This window comes from Mesoplodon bidens (genome assembly GCF_964165515.1).
Source record: "Mesoplodon bidens genome assembly, chromosome: 1".
In the NCBI taxonomy this organism is placed as follows: Eukaryota; Metazoa; Chordata; class Mammalia; order Artiodactyla; family Ziphiidae; genus Mesoplodon; species Mesoplodon bidens.
The window spans coordinates 171900776-171923811 of NC_138176.1; the positions used below are offsets into that span (position 1 = coordinate 171900776).

Sequence of the window (23036 nt, forward strand, 5' to 3'; positions counted from 1 at the left end):
GCGTTCCTGTTTGGGTTTGGGGGCCTCGGGGAGAGAGCACCTCCCCCCTGCCTCAGAGCCAGATTTGAGGAAGGTACCCCTTTGGTTTCACAACCAAGCTTGCCAAGGCTGAAAACGGCAGAACAGTTGCTTAGTTTGCTCCCAGAAGCGCTTGGGAGGGAGTTGACGCCATCCCAGGGGTGGGGAGGTCGGGGGCTGGCACCCCTTTGCTGACGCAGCTCCACATGCAGCGGGAGGGTCTTCATGCCACAGAGACCGATGCAGACGCACACACAGAGGCAGGCGTGGGAGGGTCATTCAGCCACCGCCCACGCCACCCGCCCCCACTGTGGGCCCTGGCCCTGGCCTTCAGCCTCCGGCCAGGCCTTCTGTCCCCATCCCAGGCCCTAGGGAACAGGCTGGATTGGAGAGTGGATTAGTATGCTTCGGATGTCTGCTGACACTGGCCTGGCAGGGAGGTGGGTCCTAAGCACTCCTGACTCGGGGCTGCAGCCCAGAGCTGTGTTGATGAGAGCCACAGCAGGGCTTGCTGAGGCATAATTAAACACCTTCTCCAGGTGCCTAATTCACGGCCCGACTAGACGGAGTCTATATTTCCAAGCTTCCTATTGCTCTGCCTCGGTGAGTATAGTTCTTGCTCAGGACGTGAGGACTGGGCCTGGGCCTGTGGGCAGTTCCCGGTGGTGCTCCGAATGTCGCTGCGATAGGCAGGGCAGGAGCAAGGTGGGGAAAGGCTGATTTACTTTACATGAAAATAACAAAGAGGAGAAGATGTTCTCGGTGGCTCCTTTGAGGGAAGAAGGAAAGCTGTGGACATCTGTGACAGAGTGTCAGAATAGCACTCTGGAGTCACCGGCCAGCGTCAAGTCCTGCCTCAAAGGCCTATAACTGTGATATTGGAGAAGTTTCTTGGCTTCTCTAAGGATCAGTTTTCCCACCTGTAAAATGGGAATAATAGCATGAGTGTCTGCTTCCTAGGTTGCGGCCAGGTTAGAATGGATGAATACATGTCACACATTTGGTGCTGGGCCTGACACCTAGGAAGTGTCCAGTAAATGTCCTGGCAGGGCAGGATCACTCTTCCCAACCTTTTCCTTTAAGGTTGTGTTATTGATTTTTTAAGAAAAAAAACCCTTCAGGTCCAAAGGGGACAGAATATATGAATGTGCACTGCTCCCCTCCGTCCAGTATGAATGAAATAACTAGTTGAGAGGAAAGTCATGGTTTCTCTGATTCCAGCCACAGATAATGCCCCTAGCCCAGACTGGCCACCTGGGAAAGGTGTGCTAGGTGCGAGGAGGATGGAAAGAAAGGGACTGTGGTGGGGGGCAGCTGTGGTGCCACAGGAAGTGAAAGGTGTGGTTGTGACATGCCGTCAGAACACTGAGCTGGGACTCGCCTGTGTGCTCCTAAGCGCTACACCTGCCCTCACCCATCAGTGTGGTCCCCACCCATGTACACACCAGACTGGTGGCTGCACAGGACTAGAAAGCCCTTGTGGGCAGACAGGAGATGGACAGAGCTCACAGCATGAAGACAACACAGCATGACGGGCACATACAGACACTGTTGTGTTTGGTGGGGATGAGTCACGGCCCAAACCCCTAGGGCTGGGGTCCCAGGCTGAAGTCAGCACTCCTATAGGAACAGAGTCTTTGCTGCTGGAGCAGCCTCCCACCCCACAGCCAGTGTTCTGGAAATTCAGATTTGAGGACCCTGGGTGCATTCTACGGACAGGGAAATTTAGGTGAAGGCCAGCTGTCTTTGGTCAAGAGGCCTGAATAAGCACTTCTGAACTGAGCACAGATGGCACTTTCTGGTGTTGGTGGTGGGATAAGGCATGCCTCACTGAAAAAATGAGGCCACAGCAGGACAGACGAAAGGGATTACAGGCCAGGGGTGGGGTGGGGTGGGGGGGGGTTGAGGGGTAATGGAGAAGTGACACTCACCGGTGGCCCAGGCCTGCCGTCCAAACCTGAAGCTCCCTGGACAAAGGGAACAGTTTGACCAAAAGAAGGGGAAGGGAGGAATGGGAGGGAGAAAAAGGGACCAGGGAGGGAAGAGGTGAGTGAAGCAGTGACTCTGGACAGACATAAATGCTGGTAATTAAACAAAATGGGAGAAATAAGCTTGGGAGGACAGGTAATGTATTCACATGAAAACCAACAAAAACATGGAGACACTGAGTGCAGTGTGGCCAACTGCTGAGCAAGCTGGGTGGAGATCAGTGCAGGTGGCCGTTCCGATCCTCTGTGCCCCCTGCTCCCCTCTCTCCTTTCATCCTCTCTCAGAGACCTCTCTTCCAAGGGATTGTAGTGTTCCAGGGAAAGAGGTATAGATAGTAAATTCATGGAGAGGTGTCTGGAACCAGAGCTAGTGCATCCTTCCCGGAACCAGTCTTACTTGGGGAAGACACGCCTACATGGCAGGTGGGGCCCAGGTGAGGGTGGTCTTCCCAGCCTTTTTTGCATACCTGTTGGGGCGAGGCCACACTGGGGGACCCCAGGAGGCTCAGCATTGAATTACAGCATCCAGCTTTGAAATCTGGGTAGAGGCTGGCCTACTTCAACTTCAGCTAGGTGGGAGGACTTGGGGCCTTAAATGACAATACTAATGATGCCTGACATTTCTCTGGCATTTTACAGTTTGCAAAGCTTAACACAAAATCAGTCCATTCATATTATCCCAGACAAGGCCTCTTATAGAAAAAGCCTTTAGGGGCAGCTGACTGGGACAGAGGTCTAAGGCCATGTATCCCTTGGAATAAACTGTCTGGCAGGTGGGACGCTATTAAGACCCACTCCCTATGCAGCATTAAGTGATATATACAGTGGGAATTAGCGTTCTTGTTCCAATGCTGGGCTATGATGCTGCCCCTACAACCCACCTAGGAGAACAGGGGTACAATTATCTGATGATGCCAATACGACAAAGCAGGGAGAGAGCAACTGGGACACTCTAGGCCAATAAGGACTGAATTCTTGAAATCTGCTTCCAACTGAGCCTCAGGAACGAGCCTAGGCCTCAGGATTTTAAAGGTGGGGGAATACCCCCAGGTAAGGGAGGGCAGGGAGCTGCTTCCTCCTGGGGGAAGGGTGTTGGGTAGCAGGATCCTACAGGGCCTCGCTTCTCAGTTTTAGGACCACGTAATTCGGGGACCAATCTTGCTTATGGCCTAGAGAGCTGTGGTTCTCAAACCCAGCTACAATGTCAGAATCTCCTGGGGTGATGTTAAATAATACAGATGCCTGGGCCCTACCCCAGCCCAATTCAAACAGAATATAGCATACTTGGAAAGCTCCAGGGGATTCCAATGTGCAGCCAGCACTGAGAACCACATCTGTAGGGCAAATAAGAGGAACGCAATAGGATGTGCCTGGAAACACCGGCTGCTGCTCTATGAAGTAAAACACTGAGGGGAAGCCTAAAAACAGAACTTTAGCTAAACATCCATATACTTTGTCTGTGCAGCGTTAATACTGAGTTATCTTGAGAGGCCTGGCGCAGAGGGCATGAACTGGAGTTTTTGGGGCCATACGTGGGCCACTGACGTATTTTGTATGGGTTGCAGTATTGCAGATAATTTTGATTTAATATTAGAAAATGAGGAGATATCCCATCAAATGCCAGATGTGTAGCTTCCTTAGAAAAATTAGAATATGCAGAAATCCTGGACCCTCATTCCCCCAAAGCAACAGTCAGCTGAACTGAGTAGGGCTGTTACCACAGTCCCCACCACTCCTTATTGTCCCTCTGACGTCCACGTTAGTTGCCCTTTATGAACACTGCTTGCTCTGTTGTTTTCTTAAGCTAGCCAAAGCACTTCTCTGTACCCATGTCTCTATCAAAAGTTGAAAAATCAAAGATAGACTGGGTACTTTTTCTTTCGTCTGGCGCTTTCTTTGTTTATATTACCTGTATGGTCTTCATTTCAACCCCTGACTGAATTCCCCAATGTTCACTAGGGTTATTGGAGCCATGAAGGTGAACAAGGAGAGGTTTGTGGTTGAGTGGGGGTGGGCAGGAAGGCGCTTTAATAGTAAAGAGTACTTAGTCATTTTGGACACAGCTTAAGACATGGGAGAGTGTCTGCTAAAGTCATCAGTTTACTGTAGTCTGTCAAGCGAATCCGCTCCTTAAATATTCCCACATTTGATGCACTAATGAGGTGTAATCATACCTTTTGTTCTTGCTGTTTGGTTGCTGTGATTACATTAACCAGACCTTCAAACCCTGCCAAGCTGGGGCATCTGGGCTTCCCATCATTCCTCTGCTTTTTACAGCTTCCTGGGGGTGGGAACTGGGCTTGTGCCCAGCACAGAGGAAGCCTCAGTGGCTGGAAAGAGCCCTTTGCAAGGCTGTGGCCTCAGTGAAGGAGCAGCCTCTGGTGCAGCCAGGCCATCGACTTCATATGTGACAAGCGACTCACTTTTTTCTCTGAACACACCAATAAAATGATTATAGGGAACCCTAAAGTCCCTTCCAGATCTTGAAAAACAAACAAGAAAAGAGTGCCAACCTCACTGGGGTGTGAGGGAGGTTGGAGCCCAGGGCTCCGGGATGGGTGGAGGGATGCGCTCACCTGGAGACAGGTGAGACAGTGATGAGACCATCAGTCACTGGAGCTTGGGGCAAAGGAATTCGCCCAGTCCAGGCCCGACATCCGGAGATGCAGACGCCTTCTGAGCAGCCCCCGCCCTGACCTGGGGCCTTTAGCTGAGATCAGAGATCTGTTCTTGGGCCCCTTCTGGCTCCCAGCTGGGTCCTCCTTGGGGTGGGGGGCTTTGTCGTATTCAGATTCACATTCCTCCAGAACCTAGGCCAGGGCCAGCCCAGAGGAGGCCCTCGGTAAGAGAGTTAGAGCCTACGGTCTTGTCCAGGTGGGAAAGCAGAACCCCATGGAGCTCTGGAATGCTCAGAACTCTAGAACCTCGAGTTTTCCAGTGGCCTTCTCCCAGGGCCCTGCCCAGCACCTCCTCAGGACCGCCCGGCCAGGCCCCTCACACCAGTTTGCCGGGTCCACGATACTTACGGGTAATCCCAGAGGGCCTCGGTCTCCTTTTTCTCCCTGGACGCCCTTCTCTCCTTTTGCTCCATCTAGCCCTGCTTCCCCCTGAAGGAAAGGGAGATGGGCGAGATCACAGAAGGGCATGGCCCAGACGACTCATTCGTGCATTCTGGGGCCCTGCAGATGGGGATGGGTGGTGGGGAGGGATGGTAGATAGAGGAGGGAGCAGGTAGAGGTGGCTGACCCAGGGGTGGCAGGCCGGGGACCCCAAGAATTGCTGAATTCTTAGCCCGGCTCTACCTCAGTTACAGTCAGTTACTACAGAGTATCTCTGTGGTAACTCTGCGGTCCCCAAAGGGAAAAGGGATGGCAGGAGTAGGGACAAACCCATAGGTCAGTTCCAGGTCAGGCTTTGGCATAGATGACCATTTGCATAGCAGAAAAACTGGGACCCTGCAGATACTGGATGGCGAATGCCTGAAATGCCACCACTGGAGCTCTGAGGCTCCCACACTAACCAGGAGAGGAAACTGCCTAACAGTCCCCTGGAGAATGCCAGTGTAGGATAGGAGACAAGGGCTGTTGTCATGCCAGCAGCCTCCAGCCCCTCTTATCCATTTGAAATGCTGGGGGTGGGAGCTGGGAGAGTCCCAGGCCAGAGTCCAGTGGGCTTGGTCCTGGGAAGGGGTCCCTTGCTAGGCCACCCTCTGTCTGCCACCTATACTTCAGGGTGAGTGAAGGGTCTGGGGCAGGTTACATGGAAAACGGATTTCATCACTGGTTAAGAATCTAACCTGTCACTCTGTAGGGTTGATTGATGGATGGGAAAATCCTGAATCCAAAGCCTGCCCAGTGTCAATGATGGATGTTAACGGGACCATAGGACTTTATTCTGTCCTAATGGTACCCCATTGGCTGAAGTGTCACATGATTTCATTTAGGGAAGGGGTCAGCTGGGTCCCCTGTCTCTGAAGCATTTTCTCTCTTTTCTGCCTTCACTGACACAGCACCTTCCCCCACCCCCTTCACCCAGCACCTGTCACGTGATCTCTTCTTACCTTTGGTCCAGGAACGCCTTGGAGCCCCTGCGTTTGGAATCAAAACAAAGCACCTCTAGTTAAGTCGATTTCCTTGTCCACAAGTTGGACCACAAAAAAGCAAGGGCTTAGGGTACAGAGCCTGGCCTGGGGCCCCTGCCCCGGAGAGGTAGAAGGGAATGCTAAGGGGGGTCCAGCTTAGGACTTCCTGGGGTGGGGTCTGAGCCAGGCTTCCCCAGCCAGGGACTGAGAATCTCTCTGTGGCCCACACAGCTGACTCATGAGAGAAGATTCAGAGTCTCATGAAGGCAAAATTCAGAGGGAACACAGCAAAAATTAAATAATATGTGCAAAGTGCTTAGAGTAGCATCTGGCACATAGTAAGTTTCAATATACCTTGGCTACTGTCATTACTACTACTACTACTACTACTTGTACCAATGACAATGGGTGGCCCATCACCACGGGGACTCTATAAACTCGGCAGAGGCAAGGACCAGCATCTGTTGGTTTAGGATGCTTGGGGACCCTCGAGGCCCAATGCATAGGGGTCCCTTTAAAGGTGCCTTATCATCTGTAACCATGGAAAGGCCAATCCAGTGGGGCTGCTTTTAAATGGGTCACTTTCTATTTTAATCCTGGTCTTCTTGCTGGCTGGTTAGCAGGAATAAAAGCGGGAGAGGAGCAGATGTCTGATGGCAAAGGGCAGAACCGAGTGACAGAATGACTCCTTCTCCTGCAGGGAGGGACCAGACCCTGGGACCAGACCTTGGGGCTGCCATGCCAGTCAACTGCTTCCGGGAAACCGGGCAATGCCCAGGCTCCTTGGTGTCACAGAGACGATGCCTGTTTAAGGTGGGAGGGAAGAGGAGCAGGGAGGGGCTTGTGGATGTGAAAATCCCACCGTGGAAGCAGGAGGTGATAGTGACCTAAGGTTGAGGTTAAGCCCAGTGACCGCCATGGGGAGGGGGTGTTAGGGACCTAATCACAGTGGACTGAGACACAGACAAGCCCTCCAAACTTACCGGAGGTCCGGGAGGTCCCTCTGGCCCTGGTGGCCCAGGAACCTAGAAGCCAAAGGGAGACAGTTAGCCCACCCCCTGTTATACTCTAAGGGCTCCTGCCTTCTGCCATAGCCTGGGGTCCGGCTAGGGACTGCAAGGCCGAAGGACAGAACTACCAGCACACAGTCTCCCAAAGGCCTAGAACAGGTCAGAAACTCATAGCAACTCATTAGCCTGCACAGTGTTTTGAAAAAACAAACAAACATTGCCATGAAATATCCTCAAAATGTCTATTCTTCTGGATGTTTCTGAAAAACCAGAAAATCTGGCCGCCTCAGGCTCTTGTTCTTGCATGGCTACAGTCGCCTGGAGCTCAATGAGAGCTTTCCCTTCCGGGTGGGGCTTGAGTTCTTCGGTTTACCTCAGTCCTCACCACCCCCTATTATTTTTAACCCAGACTTCTTGCATTCATTTGTTGCATGCCTGGTCCTGGTTGGCATTTGGGTCTGAGACCTTTAGCTTAAAGGAAGAGAGACTGGTTGTCTGGAATGGGGGGAGACTGAGATGCTTCTGAAGAACATTCCTCAAGCTCCCCAGGTTTGTAACAGACAGGATGGGGACTGTGGGTCTCTGTTTCTCTTGAGGGCAGGTTAAAGTCAAAGAGATTCGGACTGGACAGAGAACACGAAGGAACACGGGGCGGTCTTCCTCTCTGTGGAGGATGCTGTGCAGGGTAGATTCTGTCTCTGGTGAAGATGGACATCCATTTCTCCACAGTCAGCCACCCAAGAGGCAGGAAGGAGACCTGCCTGCTCTTTTCTGAACGGGTCTCCCCACCAGCTTCTGGACTCTCCTTGGGCACCTCACCTTCCCAGGGACAGAATCCCCTGGAGTGTGGGCAGCATGGGGACCCTCTGCCAGGTGACTATAAAGGGAGCCTCTGCACTGGGCAGACAGGGAATCCCTGCTGTCGCTTGGACATGTGGACTTTTTAACCCCATAACACTATTGTCTCCTTGCAGGGAACTCAATCTTTGGAAACCCTACCTTCTTAAAAAAAAAAGTTTACTGCTTTTTTTCTTATTATAAACAAGTAATTCATATATCTTGATTGGGGTAGAGGTTATATAAATCTATGCATGTATTAAAATTCATAGAACTGTCGAAAAGTCAATTTTACCATATAATCATTTTACTATATGATAATTTAAAAAATAAAAAAATTTAAAGGAATACAAATTTATTAACATATTAGTAAATTAAAGAGAACTGAAAGAAGAAAAAAGAATAAATACCTCGGAGTAATGCTAATATTTTGCTTTATTTCCTTCTAACTACTCTTTTTTGATGCATAAAATGTATTTGAATGTATGTCTATACTTATGATGATATCACATATATATATAAAATTTGGTTCTCTTCTCTTTTTCACTTAACACAAAGCCCATTTTTCCATTTTTTGTATGTTCTCCACAAGCCTCGTTTCAATGTTGATGTGTTATTCATTGACCGGAATAAAAATGAGTTCCTACCTAGCCAGGGCTTGGAGCAGGGCTTGGCATAAGGAAAGCTCTCCAGCATGGGGACTATTATTACCATTAGTATTTTGTGGTAAGTTACTTAATCATTTCCTTCTTGTTAGAAATGCAGCCTGTTCCCAATTTTTAGTTTAAATACATCTGGAAGGAACATTTTTGCATATTATGCTTTTCCTGAATTTCAGAGCATTTCTTTAGGAGCCTATCCAAATAAATAACATACATGTTATATAATCAGGTCTGTGTTACTAAATGCAGATGGGGCTTGGTGACACTGAAGGGTGACCGAGGGTTTGGTGGTCTCTCTCTGCGGTAGTGTCTGGGTGGCCCAGGCCCTTCCACCAAATGGCCTCTCCCTCATATACCCTTGACCACTGTTGCTCTCCTGGCTCTTACCCTGAGCCTGATTCCCTCCCCTGTTATGAGAAGCTGGCTTCCATCCTGACTACCTCTCACTCCACTGTTCTCCCCTTTTCCCTTAACCACCACACTTCTTAAAAGAATAATGCCTGTCTCTGGAAACCCTACCTCTGGAGCTTCTAGGTAAACTCCTACAGAGTCTTCAAGACCCTGCTCCAATGACCCATCTTCTGGGGTGCTTGCCCGACTCCCTGAGCTGCTGCCATTCTAGTGTCCACGACTGGGGACTGTTTGCTGCACAGGGATGGTCTTGTTTTCCTGTCTCCAGGCTCTAGCACTGGAATGGAACATGGCAGGTGCTGTGTGAATACCGCTGAGGGACTTGATGAATGGGAAGACCGTGGAGCAGACCTGTGGGTCCTTGCTGACCCCTGAGGTGCTCAGGAAATGTTCAGCTTCCTGCACTCTTCCTGTGCCAGGCAGTTGTGAGTTTCTTTCTAGAGCACGGAAGTGATGTGCACACTGGAGAGACAGTGGTGTGACAAGGTCCCTGTCAAATAATCCCTGTGACACAAGCCGCAGAGCAGGCACAACCTACCTCCACTCCTGGGTCACCCTTCTCCCCGGGTTCTCCTTTCTCTCCCTGTGGGCACAAAACAACATGGCGTGGATGCCAGCATTTGGGTGATCTTGGGACAGACACCCTCAAATCTGTGACAAAACTGACCAATATTAGACTAGGCCTAGATATCAGCAAGGACCACCTGGGAGGCTGCAGAGGTAGCATTGCCTGAAGGATGAAGGCCAGGGCACTGGACTTGTGATCACTGACTTCCTGAATCTGAGGTTCTAGCACGTGGGAGAGGCTGATATTCTGTATGGATCCTGCAGGGCAGAGGCTCTAGGATGGATCTGGGACTTGTTTCTAACCAGTAGAATATGGCCTATTGGCAAAGATGATGGGATGTTGCTCTTGAGATTATGTTACAAGCTTACGTTACAAAGTATACATGTTATACAAATGATAGGTTAAGACTGTGTTACAAGTATGTTACACACACACACACACACACTCACACACCTGTCTTGCTAGGATGCACTGAGAGACGCCTGCTGGCCTTGGTCTTGAAGAAGCAAGCTGCTATAATATGATCTGCCTACTATGGGGAAGGCCGAGTGGCCGGGAACTGTAGGTGGCCTCTAGGAGCTGAGGGACTCATTGCTACTATAGAAGGAACTGAAAATTATGCCAGTAGCAGCAAACTTGGAAGAGGACCCCAGCTCTAGATGGGGCTGCAGCTGGATGGCACCCTGACTGGGCAGAGGCCCCAGCTGCGATGGGCCTGGACCCCTGACCCATGGAAGCTGTGCCATAATACGTGTGTGTTGTTTTAAGCCATTGAATTTGTGGTGACTTGTTACGCAGCTACAGAAAGTGAATATGGCTCTAGAAGCGGAGCCAAGGCCATGGGGGTGGGGGGTGGTTGATGAGGGTACCTCACACCACATCGGAAGCATTCCCTCCAGTCTGGAGGGGACATGTCAGGAGGCTACCAGCTGCCTGCCTGTCCCAGCTGAGTGGGGCAGCCACAGTCAGTGGCCTTCGAGGTATCCTGCACTGGGTCAGAGGTGGGACTGGTTGACCTCTGAGGTTCTTTCCACTTCTAAGAGGAGAATTCTGAGTCCAAGATTCTAGCACCTTGGAACTATGCTGGCCCCTGGAGATGGAGGCCACCACGCTGTGAGCGGAGGGTGCTGGAACCCCTGTTGACACCCAACTGCCCCTCAGGGAGTAGCTGCTCATCCAGAGGATGCTCCCATCCCCAGGTTGGGCAGGCAGGCTGGCGGTCAGTGCAGCTCATCACAGCACCAGGCACCCGCCAGGCCCTCAGTGAGGGCACCCCGCTTGCTTGCCCTCATCAGCAGAGGCCTGCTGACCACCCTGATGCTCGGCCCCCTCGCCTTACCGTGAATCCTGGGAGCCCGATTGGGCCAGGCAATCCGGTCACTCCAGGTCTCCCTTGGTCACCTGGTTCTCCTTTCTCCCCAGTTGGGCCATCTAGACCCTACAGATCGAAAAAGATCTCTGTTAGTCAAGGGCAAGGTCATCACACTGAAGTCTGGGACCTGCTGTGGCATGCACGTGGGGCCACCTTCTTCCAAGGGCAGGTGTTTAGGGTGCTGCCTGGAAACCATGAAGCCCAGAGAAGGCTCCCAAGTCAAGCCAGAGGCCTAGCTGGCCTGGGCTAAGGTCCCTTGTTTGTACCTCTCCTGGGTCTAGGGCTGTCCCTATACTCTCCTGGATATAGGTATGTTGTCCCAAGAGGCAGTTTTACACTCCCAACAACTCAGCGAGGTATCCAGGGAAGGCATTATCACCCCCATTTTAATTTTATTCTTTTTTGTTAAGTCAAATTTATCAATTTTTTTCCTTAATGAATTATGCATTTGGTGTTGTAGCTAAGAAATCTCTTTTTTTGGTTCCCCCTCCCTTGACCACGCAGCTTGTGGGATCTCAGCTCCCTGACCAGGGATTGAACCTGGGCCATGGCAGTGGAAGTCTGGAATCCTAACCACTAGGCCACCAGGGAATTTCCAATCATCCCCATTTTAGAGATGAGAAAACCGAGGCTCTGTCAGGCTCAGTGACTTTCCCGTGGACACAGATAGGAGATGACAGAACAAGACCCAGGTCTCTTGAGGCGGGAAACTGGCCTTTATAAAGTAAAGCTTGAAGGGAAAATGGGTGAGCGCCCTGTCCCCAGCTCCCGACTCTGGTTTCCAGCTGCAGCTGTCACAGCGCACAGCCACATCATGCTGGGTGGGCCCCAGCACTCACCGGGGGGCCTGGCTGCCCCATCTCCCCTTTCTCCCCCTTCTCTCCTGGGTTCCCCGGAAGGCCATCTTCTCCCTTCAGTCCTGCAGGCCCAGCCTTTCCTGGGGGACCTTGGGGACCAGGAGGGCCCACATCTCCTGGTTTGCCTCGAGGTCCCTCGAGAAAAGATCAACAACACGTATTAGATACACTGATGGAGAAACGAGGGGCAAGAACAAGAAAGACTGGCGGGGGGAGGGGGAGGGTACAGTGGACTCGGCTCTTTGGCGCTTGACTGGACCAGCCAGACAGCCTGTCCAGCTCCCGGTGGGAACCTGAGGGGCCACAGCCCATCCCAGCGTGGGTCAGCCTGGCTCCTCCTGGGGCCAGCAGTGGGGCTCGGCTGGGCTTCCAGAGGCGGGCCTCCCCTCCCCTCTCCCTTCCCCACAAGGCTCCCTTCCAGAGCCTTCTGTACCCTCACCTACCAGGGCAAAGATTATCTTCAGAGGTTTGTCTGGGAGTGTGCTTACCTTTTCCCCATCGTGTCCGGGAGGGCCGGGCAGTCCAATCTCCCCCTGTAGCCAGAACAACTAAAGGTCACTCTCAGACCAGAGAAGAACAATAACTGTTACTTATACAGCACTTCCTATGTCAGGTATCCTCAGCACTCACACAGAAGGTATGTATGTACCTTCACTGATTCTGTTTTGGAGGTGAGGACCCCAGTGCAGAGTTGTGAGCCCAAGGCCTGGAGTTAGTGAAGACTGGATCCCAGTCCACGTTTTAGCCACAACCTTGCACCTCTGACAGGCGCGCTCCGCGGGAGGGGTGCTTGCCTCCGTGTTCTCCCTCCCCCCAAACTCAGCCTTCCAGTCCTGGCCCCCACATGGGGAGCTCCCTTCACTTCACATCAACCCGAGTCCCTTCTTTAACTCAGGGAGGGAGATAAAGGAGGTGTGGCCTCTTCTTTGAGGCCAGGTAAACAACCAGCCTGCATCACCAAGGCAAGCTGAGAGGAAAGAGCAGTGAATTCCTCCTGATAGATCAGGGAAGGCTTCAGGGAGGAGGTGGCCTTCAAGTTGGGCTTGGAATACAAAGACTTTGAAAGGTAGGGAAAACCGGAAGGGACTTCAGGGCAGAGGACCTCATGAGCAGAGGACAGAGGGGCAAATGTGTTGGCCTTCTGGGAAAAATCACAGGGGTCGGGGGCAGAGGATAAAAGGGAGCCAAGGCAGGAATCGAGGGAGGGGTGAGATTGGGGAGGGCTCAAGCGCCACGTGCCCTGGTGGCGGGTTGGGTCCCTGCTGTGGCTCTGGCTGGGGCGGGGGCTCGTCTAGACCCGGCCCCACCACATCAGAGGGGTCTCTGTGAATTACAGGAGCCCGAGAGAGACAGCGAGGGAAGAAAGGCAGAGCTGAGGATGGGGGGAGTGAAGCGGCGGTGATGTCGGTGGGCAGGTGGTGCCTTGGAGCATTGGGGAGAATTGAAGGCTGGAGTGAGGTGGTGGCTCTGGGAACATGAGAAGGACACAGATGAGGGGCAGCCATGGGGTCCCGCGCTCAGAGACACACGCAGGGCTTCTGCAGGGTTTGCACCCGCCTTGTCAAGACAGTGTTACCTTCTGGCCTGGGATCCCTGGAGCTCCGGGTGGGCCAATCTGCCCAGGAAGACCAGGAGGCCCCTAGGAAAGGAAAGAAAGACACGTGGGAGAACTTTCCAACTGAGGAGGGGTGGCCTGTCTCCAGAGAAGTGTATGTGGAGGCTGGTTTATAGAGACTGGTCATTTCTAAACATTTCATCAGGGGCAGGAACACTTTTGTTTGCAAAGGAAATATGGAGACCCCACAGTGTAAGGCAGATAAGCACTGAGTGTGTCTGGATTAAAGTGGGGGACGGGGACCCTAGGGCCACGCTTATCAGCCTCTCCCTCCCTGTCCGTCTACACCCTGGGGGCTCCTTGGGCTCCAAGAAGATAAATCTGACCTTCCCCGACAGTGACTTAAAAATGTCTCCAGGAAGCAACCCAAATGTCCATCAACAGCTGAACATCTGGCATATTCATACAACGGAATACTACGTAGCAGTGAAAAAAGAACCGAGCACTGCACAGGCCATGCCATGGAAGGAAGAAATCCTGATACATTATGCAGAGCAAAAGAAGCCAGATGCAGACACCTACATACTGTGTGATTCCATTCATAAGAAACTCTAGAACTAAAGACAAATCTAAGGTATGGTGAGAGGAAGCAGATCAGTGGTGGCTCAGGGTCGGGCATAAGTGTGGGACTGACTCTTGAGATGCATGAAGGAACTTTCTGAAGTGATTGGGGTGGTGGGTACATGAGTATATATATTTGTCAAAACTCAGCAAATTCTATACCTAAAATGGGTGCATTTTATTGTATGTAAATGGTTAATTCAAGGTTGATTTTTAAAATTAAAAAAAAAAGTTTCAGAAAGTTTTGCTTCAAAGAGCTATTTCAAATAATCTATTTTAATGTTTCCAAATGAAGCTCACTGATTCCAGAATCATGCGGTTAATACCAATTTCTGGGATTGGGGCACTGTAAGACTGGTGCTGAATTCTGGCTTTGCATCATCCCTAAGTGTGTTCTGTGGCACACATGGCCACTAAAAATATTAAATGACATAAAATGTGAGTTAGTTTGAGAACGTTGTGATCTCCCCTCTCTTCTCTGCCTTGGAAGTTAAACCTGGTGGTAATCATTTTAGCTACAAATATTTACTGAAAGCCTGGCACTGGTAGGCACACGTGCAAAATCCAGGTTTGGAATTCACTGGTTTTCTAATCACACTTTTCTTTTTCTTGCGGTATGCGGGCCTCTCACTGCTGTGGCCTCTCCCGTTGCGGAGCACAGGCTCCGGACGCGCAGGCTCAGCGGCCATGGCTCACGGGCCCAGCCGCTCCGCGGCACGTGGGATCCTCCCGGACTGGGGCATGAACCTGCGTCCCCTGCATCGGCAGGCTGACTCTCAACCACTGCGCCACCAGGGAAGCCCTTCACTGGTTTTCTAAATGCAGAGAATGAAATTGATTTCTAGGAAAGAGGGAAAGGTAGAGGGTCGCTACTGATTTTTTCAGGATGGTGCACTTTATTCATTAGCAAAAGTTTGGGTAAAAGGAGAACATAAAAACATCCTCCTCTATACCACTATTTCCTTGACACAGCTGCAATGAGAACCAGTATTTGTCCTGTGACAGGAGTGCACCACTGGGTCGGTGAAGAGCAACTCCAGACGACAGCCATGACCCTGCTCAGGCTCAGGTCAGCCCCTGCCCCAGCACTGCAGGGTCAACCCTAACCTTCTGGAGGCGAGACCTCCAGTCCTGGCTTCCAGGCTGCCCTCCACCAGCCCTCAGCCCAGTGCCCGGGGAAATCAGGAAGGAGGACTCACCATCAAGGCCAGTGTCCGGATCTCCTAAAAACCAACACCATGCAATCAGTTGAAGAGCAAATAAGAGCCACATGGAGGGTCCCCTCAGCCCAGTCCTGGAAACGTGGGCGCTGGGCCCCTTGAAGGAGCACAGTAGAGGTAGACCCTCTTGGGGGGCCTGTGCCTTCCAGCCCCACCCCACCCCACCCTCACCTCTCCCCTCCCAGAGGCTTGTAGTCACTGGACAGGGAGCACCCCACGAGCACCAGATGCTATCCTACAACAGATTCCTACATGCCCTAAAATGGACTGCAAATTTTCTCTTTACAAGAGAGGGAGGGAAGCAGCATCTCCTGTTCCTTCTGTTTGTTTTTTTTTGGCCTCGCAGCATGGGGGATCTTAGGTCCCTGACCAGGGGTCGAATGCATGCCCCCTGCAGTGGAAGGGCGGAGTCTTAACCACCGGACTGTCAGGGAAGTCCCTCCCATTCTTTCTAATCATTCACTGGGACCCTTCCTTGATCTTTCCTCTTCTCCTAGAACCCAGATTTAAGGCTCTGATGTACCTCCCTTTAAACAGACAGACACAATAGAACAAAACACGGCACCACTGGAAAAATAAATTAGAGGGACAACTCTTGGCATTAAAAAAAATAACTGTGCAGCTTGTAAATGGATTCACACAGGTACAAAGATTCCTTTAAAGGAGCGGTTCTCAATCTGGGGTGATTTTGTCTCCCTAGAGATATCTGGCAACGTGCAGAGGCATATTTTGGTTGTCATAGCTGGGAGTGGGGAGGCATCTATTGGCATCTAGTGGGTAGAGACCAGGCACGCTGTTGAACATCCTCCAGCATACGGGACAGGCTTCCCCACAACCAACGTTACCCAGCCCCAAACGTCAGCGGCGCCCAGGTTGATAAGCCCCGCTTTTAAACGAGGGTACCTTATGAACCTGAAATATGATTACATTGACACAAAGGTAGATGTGTTCCAGGAAGACAGATTCTACCATGTGAAGGGGGAGGGTGTGTGCTGGAGAAATGGGGTCCTAGAACCCCAAGTGGGCCAGCACCCCGCAGGCACCAGGATGCCCCAGTTATGGCTCTCAGTGACCCAGAGCCAGGATACCTGGCCAGCTGGGCCCAGACCCAAAGCCAGGCCATCTGGATTTCAAATGAGGGGGCCGTGTGCATGGGGGCTGCATGGGGGAGGCCGAAGGAGAGAAGGCAAGGGGATGAATCCCCGGAAGCTCTGTCCAGCGGCCTGGCCTCAGGGACATGAGTCAGGGTGTTGCAACGCTCAGCTCTGTCATCACACAGCCCGGAGGCCCATGAGCACCTCCAGATCTCTCGTCTCTGGGTAGGCCCCGCTCACCTGGAGAGCCTCGTTGATGTTTCCATTGTAGTCCACCATCTCTCCTTTCCCGGGTTCGCCCTTGGAGCCCTACGAGACAAAGGAGACCTGCACCCAGGGCCTGGGTCAGCGGGGACCTCAGGACAAGCTCTCTACCATCACTGGCTGCACAGGGGATGCAGAGCAGCTGGGGCGGCTACTGGGGGCTCCAAACACTCTCAGAGGATGCCCAGGGGCTCCAGAACCAAAGAGAAGACTCCGTGTGAGAACCCTGGACTAGACAGACCTGGGGGAGACTGAGCGCAATCGTGGCTGCAATGTCAGACCTCCTATCTGGGGCCAGGATGCTCTTCCCTGTCCCCCCACCCCGCAAGGCCCCGGGGACAAGCCACTTCACCCTGTGACCCCAGGGAGGTGAGATGTGGTGCTATGACTCTGGGTGAGAGATGCACGTACCTTGGGGCCAGCGGGTCCCTGTTCTCCAGCTGCTCCAGGCTGCCCCTGTTGCACGACAAAATTGGAGTGAAATGGGCACAAAGTCGGGTACACAGAATCTGGTGTCCCCAGATGGGCCGTGTGTTAGGGAACCCAGAGGGGGCCAGGAGGCTCAGCTTAGCTCAGGCTGAGAGGCGCAGGGCTCCCTGTGCATCCCGTGCAGGCTCCACCCCTTGGGAAGCACCTCCACCGGCCAGCAAGCCCCTCTCCCTCCCAGCTCCCTCCAGCTTCTTGCTGGAAGATCTTCTTTCTGTCCCATGTTAGTTGTTGGTGATTGCACCCATGTCCGTCTGGCCACCTCCCCCCGGTCTCCTAAGTAAGCCACCTCCTCAGAAGCAGGGACCAGACCCTCTGCCCCTCTTTATTTCTATCCTGCTCAAGGAGCAAGGGCTCAGAAAGTTTTTGCCAATTGCCTGGGTGGTTGACAATTGCCGTGGACAGCCCAGGCAGTTCCTGTCTGCTGGTGAAAGACCCAAACTGTGGGAGGAAACACGGGGGCCAGGGCGAGGCATTAGAACACCCAGCCTCCTGGAGCAGGTCGGGATGGGGGGATTTGTTCCTGTTGGAAACAGGGCAGAACTGTGGGGAATAAATGAAATGTGGTGTAAATTGTGAAAAGCAAACCATAGTTCCAATTGCTCTGGGATAACGTGAACACTGAACACATTTCAGAAAATCAAGACAGAAAGTAAAAATAAAGGGGAAACAAACCCTTTAATGGAACTCAACTGCTGCCGACCCTGCTGTTGGCCAGCTCATGGAGCCTCGCCTCCAGGTAACCTGCCCTGCACCTCCCCAAGCCCACAGCCTTTCAGTCACGGGGCACCTGCGAAGGACACAGCAGCACCAGGCTGACCCATCCACAGGGAGTAGCTGGAGGGAAGTGGGGCCCCGTCTTTACCAGTGGTGTGGGAGCTAGCAGAAGCAGGGGCTCCGGGTCAGCCCCAGCCCCAGCGTCCCATCCCTGGGCCTGCCTTTGCCTGGCTGCCATCTCAGTGGAAGTCCTCCAAAGCCCGAGGTGACCAGGAGAGATGGTAGGCACGAGTCATGGCCGTCAGCCCTGTGCCTGGAGGCCCAGCGGCAGGACGGCCAAGACTCTGTCTCTCTCTCTGAACTCCCAAGCTGACCCTCATCCTGCAGCTCTTAGATCTGGGGGCTCCTGTACCTTGTCTCCTTGCCGTCCTGGGGCGCCCGCCTGGCCATCAGCTCCAGCTTCCCCCTGGGCAAGAGGAGAGAGATGGGTGAGGGCACACAGGGCAGCTGGGACTGCTGCTTCAGGGGCAAAAGACGGTCTTGATATTGATGTTCTAGTAAGTGTCTCTGGGTCTCTGTCTCTTTCCCTGCTGGCTTCTACTAACTCACCCCATTCCACCTGTCTGACTCCTTCCCACCCTTGGGCCCCACCCAGGTCTCACCTCCTCCTAGCAGCCCTCCCTGACTACTCCCTTCCTCCCCTGGGCTCTGCGCTGCCAGGCCCTCCTCAGGTCTCGGTTAACACACGCGTGCCCAGTTCTGTCGAGGCCCCTAACTGTGGACTGCCACCAGCCTCCAGGGGCAGGAGGCAGGAGGCAGGTCATTTTGGAGCCTGGAACACTTACACACCTCATCAGGTCTTGCCTGGGGGACAGAGGGGAGCAGGAGGGGCCTGGGCACGTGGGGACGGGGTGCCCAGGAGGCCTAGGACAGGAGGAGCAGGGAGAGGTAGGAGGTGGCCCACTCCAAATACTTCATTTATTCAAGATTTTGCCTGGTCCTGGAAAGAGGACGTGAGTCTGGGGACAGTCTTCTAGCTTTCCCTTCCTTTTGTCCTAGGATACAGGGACAAGAGTGACCAGATTTCCCCAACCCCAAATCGAGACCTAAGACGTGCCTGGTATTCACGCCCTTCAGGGTCAGCGGGACAGACTCAGCACCAGGCATGCCCTGGAGCCTGGGTGCTTGTACCAGGGAAGCTCTATTCTCACCACAGTCACGTGGGAACGTGGCACTGAGCCCGAGACCCTCCCTGCCACTTCATCTTGCCTGTCTGTGGGGTTCCCTGTGGCTCCCTACACTATATTCCTGTGAATTGTGGGTTTGCTTCTCCTGCTAGATGGTGGGCAAGCCAAGGGCAGGTTCTCGGCAGCTTCACAGCCCATAGCAGGCCCTTGATAAACGTCGGTGGAATGAATGAGGGTATTGCCTCAAAGCATGCAATTAATCCTTTCCTTATAAGCTAAGCAAGAGACCCCCTTATTTCCCTGTGCTGTTAAAATAAACCGAGCAATGCAGGAGGCATCTGCTTTGCAGAACTCAAGTCTTACCACTGCAGCTTCCACCCTCTGCAAGGAAAGTGTGGGCAGCCCCATTTGCAGCTGTCCCACTGATGCAACCTTACCTGCCCCCACTGTGCCACACCAGCTGGGCCCAGCTGATCCCTGACCTGCAGCTGATTTAGATCCTAAGCTAGGGGCCTTTCTGGTTGTCCTAAGACCTTGTAGCCATTGGTCCTTGACTCAGTTACATCATAGCCATTTGAATCAATGGGACCATCCATCTGCCCTAGAGATGCTTGGAAGCAGAAGCTTGGTCCAAATGACCTTTCTAGAATCCACTGGAAAAACCACACAGAGCAGGAGAGAAGGCAAGGCGCCCAGGACACGGAGTCCCCCAAATGGACTAAGGATAAAGGCCAGAGGCAAACATCTGCCTTGAGCACTGATCCCAGGGAAAGACTCACCTTTGGCCCTGGGGGCCCAGGCTCCCCTCTGCCCCCTCCAATGGAGTTACCAGCATCGCCTTTTTCTCCCTGGGGGTGGAAGGTAGAGTTACCATCACTAACTCTGGAAGAAGGTGGTTGATCCCTGTCTTTTCTCCCCTCACAATTCGAAGGGGTGAAGGCAGCAGACTGCCTCTCAGTCTGTGCTGAATGTTGGGGGACATTAAGGGACTGTGGGCTCCAGGATGGCTGGGGACCAGAGGCCTTCAGAAACCTGGCTGTGGGATTTGAGGAGAGAATGGAGCTGGTTACTGAAGGAGAATGGGTGTAGAGCTAGAACAAGACACCCATCAGGACCAAGAGCTAGAGCAGTGTTTCTCAAAGTGTGTTCCCTGGAACACTCCTTCCGCAGGTTGGGAATATTCAAAACATGAAAAAAAAGGGGTCTGGTGGCCAAACAATGTTGGAAAGGCAAAGTGAAATGAAGCTTCGCAGGCTCTTTCACTGCAGGGTGCTAGGAGCCTCGTAGGCCAAGGTGCCCATGACTCTCTGAGGAGCCTGTTTTATTTATTTAAATTTCTAGTGGAGTATAGTTGATTTACAATGTTGTGTTAGTTTCAGGTACACAGCAAAGTATATCAGTTATACGTGTACATATGTCTAATCTTTTTTTAGATTCTTTTCCCATATAGGCCATTACAGAGTACTGAGTAGAGTTCTGAGGGACCTGTTTTATATAGCTTTCCCCAAACTTATTTGACCCAAGTCTTTTTTTTTTTTTTTAAGTGGAATATCTTACGGAGCTCACATATGGTGGTGCAAAGAAATCAGACCAGGTCGTAGCCACTAAATTCTTTGAATTTGGGCAATTTTTTTGGCCAATCAGGGCCTCCCATGTGGAACCCCATGCCTCTGTCCCCCAAAGCACAATCTGGCTGTGTTCCAGCTGCTTTCCCCCAATCTGGGAGGGACACCTCCAGTGCTGGGGCCCGTGTGAAAGTGCAGGGCTAGGAATGTGGGTGGGGATGGACACTGGGGCCTTCACACAGAACCCACCATTCAGAGCTGGTTGCTACTCACCTTCTGCCCTAGGAGGCCGAGTAGCCCAGGGGGCCCCGCAGCCCCCTTCTCACCCTGCGGAGGAAATGCAGACAGTTTGGGTTAGGAACTGTTTCTCCAGGATGTTGGCGAAGGCACCAGCCCTCCAGCGTCGGGCCTTGGCTTTCCTCTCTCCTCTCTCTGCCCCTGCACGGGATCTTCTCGGAAGGACTCCACTTCCTGCTGGACCCCATCAGGGACCTGACTCCTTCCTTGGGACACTTCACACTGGTTTTGTTATCATCCCACTCCTGTGTGGGCGGGGCCCTCAGCACTTACGCAGGGAGAGGGGCCAGGAGCATTTAGTCACTTTCGGGGGTCTCCTGGGGACAGGCGAGCAGTTCAGAATGTCAGTATTTGGGAAAGGCTTTTTTAAACCGCTTGGCTCTTTTTTATGTTTGTAATGTCTAGCAATTAGATACCCCTGGTCTCTAGGGAGAGCTTTCTGTCTACCTCCTTCCTACCTCTAGGGAGGACAAAAACCATCGAACCAGAACTTCTCCTTTGGAGGAATATTTTGAGAAGTTTGCCTCCTATTATGGGTTGAATTGTGTCCCATGAAAATTCATATGTTGAAGTCCTAACTCCAAGTATCTCAGAATGTGACCTTATTTGGAAATTGGGCCATTGGAGATGTAATTAGCTAAGTTATGAGGTGGGTCCCTCATCCAATATGATTGGTGTCCTTATAAAAAGGGGAAATTTGGACACAGACATGCATATCAGGAGAACACCATGTGAAGATGAAGGCAGAGATTGGGGTGATGCTTCTACAAGCCAAGGTACATCAAGAATGCCAGCAAACTACCAGAAACTAAAAGAGAAGCACGGAACAGATTTTTCTTCACACCCCGCAGAAGGAACTAACCCTGTCGACACCTTGATCTCAGACTTCTGTCCTCAGAACTGTGGGACAATAAATTTCTGTAGTAGAAGCCACACAGTTTGTGGTCCTGTGTTAGGGCGGCCCTAGTAAACGAGTACCCCTCCCTAACTAGCTTCTTCCTGAAGAACACTTTTTCTCCCTTATGGCACAAGTCCCTGAGCCCTGCTCTCATTGCAGTAAGGAAGGGGCTCCGAGACTGTGGACGACCCCTCACTGCAGCAGTGACACAGCCAGGTCCAGCACCCAGGTCCGCCTTCTATGCCACGAAGACTTCACTTTGATTCACAGCGTCCAGTATCAAGAAGGCCCGTGCCTGGTCAGCATGAGAAGCCCCACTCTCCATAGCCTGAAGGCTGGTGGTTCTCATAGGTAGTAATATAAATTGAGGACCCTGGGGTTGTAATGTGCTCACATCTCAATGAACTTTTCAGCTGGAGCCACAAAAGTTGCCACACCAAATCTTTAGCTGTCTTCCCCTTGCCACCTGCCCTTGAGTAGAAGCTGAATGACAAAATGGCCTGAAGCAGGCTAAGGGAGGAGAGGAGGGGCAGATAAGGGCCCAGGTGATGAGAGGGATGTGAATCCTGAGGCCCCAGCTGTCCCTGTTGTGCCTGGGCTGTGCCTTTGCCTTTAGCTGGGGCATCCCCTGAAACAGGCCAGGTCTAAGGGAAAGGGTGCGGTCCTGCCCTACAGAGGTCCTGGGGGAGGGGGGTTGGGGGAGGGAAAGCTTCCCTTCCTTCTAGGCTTTCCTCCTGGTACCCAACGGCTTTCAAGGAGAAAGGCTGTGCTCTTGAGTGTGAATTTCCTGAAGCTTTGCCAGGCCATCGAGGCACTCCCTTTTTCCTGGAGACACATGCACCCACCGTACACTGCAAGCAGCACACCAGCCATAGGGGTGGGGCAGGCAGTGGGGGACCGGCAGAGGCCAGGATGAAGGGAGTACACACTCAAGGACACAGTATCCTACCCTCTGCCCCGTCTTTCCCAGCAAACCTGGGGGCCCCGGCTTCCCTGTTGCTCCTGGGTCTCCCTTTGGGGTAGGAAGAGAAAGTCACTGATAAGAGGATGGGGTAGGGGTGGTGAGGGGTACGATGGGCAGTAATCATAGACCAGTGTTTCCAGAATACTTGCCTCATAAGACGCTCCTCTTAAAAAAAGAATGCCCTGGTCAGAAAGTTTGAAAATGCTGCACAAGACCCTGCATTTTTTTTTTTTTTTAGAGTTTCCCAATGTATATTTAGTATAGTAAAGGCTCTGAGAAGGCCTGCAGTAAAGACACCTGCGTAATAGTTTTAACCCCGCATTTCTCAAATGGATTTGACCATGGAAACTTTTTCTCATGTTAC

General features: G+C 52.3%; 1 protein-coding gene across 1 annotated transcript in view; it reads right to left on the bottom strand.

Moving 5' to 3' along the window:
• Positions 1-23036, bottom strand: part of COL13A1 (collagen type XIII alpha 1 chain) — a gene marked incomplete at its 5' end in the record, with an annotated part of 81173 nt that overhangs the window by 13945 nt on the left and 44192 nt on the right. Inside the window, 14 exons of the mRNA XM_081256793.1 lie at positions 5033-5113; positions 6067-6093; positions 7071-7112; positions 9546-9590; positions 10915-11013; positions 11787-11939; positions 12293-12337; positions 13381-13443; positions 15180-15203; positions 16535-16603; positions 16970-17014; positions 18174-18227; positions 19728-19796; positions 20787-20840. Coding sequence (XP_081112919.1) covers positions 5033-5113; positions 6067-6093; positions 7071-7112; positions 9546-9590; positions 10915-11013; positions 11787-11939; positions 12293-12337; positions 13381-13443; positions 15180-15203; positions 16535-16603; positions 16970-17014; positions 18174-18227; positions 19728-19796; positions 20787-20840 — 870 coding nt within the window. The remainder of the gene's footprint in view (positions 1-5032; positions 5114-6066; positions 6094-7070; positions 7113-9545; positions 9591-10914; positions 11014-11786; positions 11940-12292; positions 12338-13380; positions 13444-15179; positions 15204-16534; positions 16604-16969; positions 17015-18173; positions 18228-19727; positions 19797-20786; positions 20841-23036) is intronic.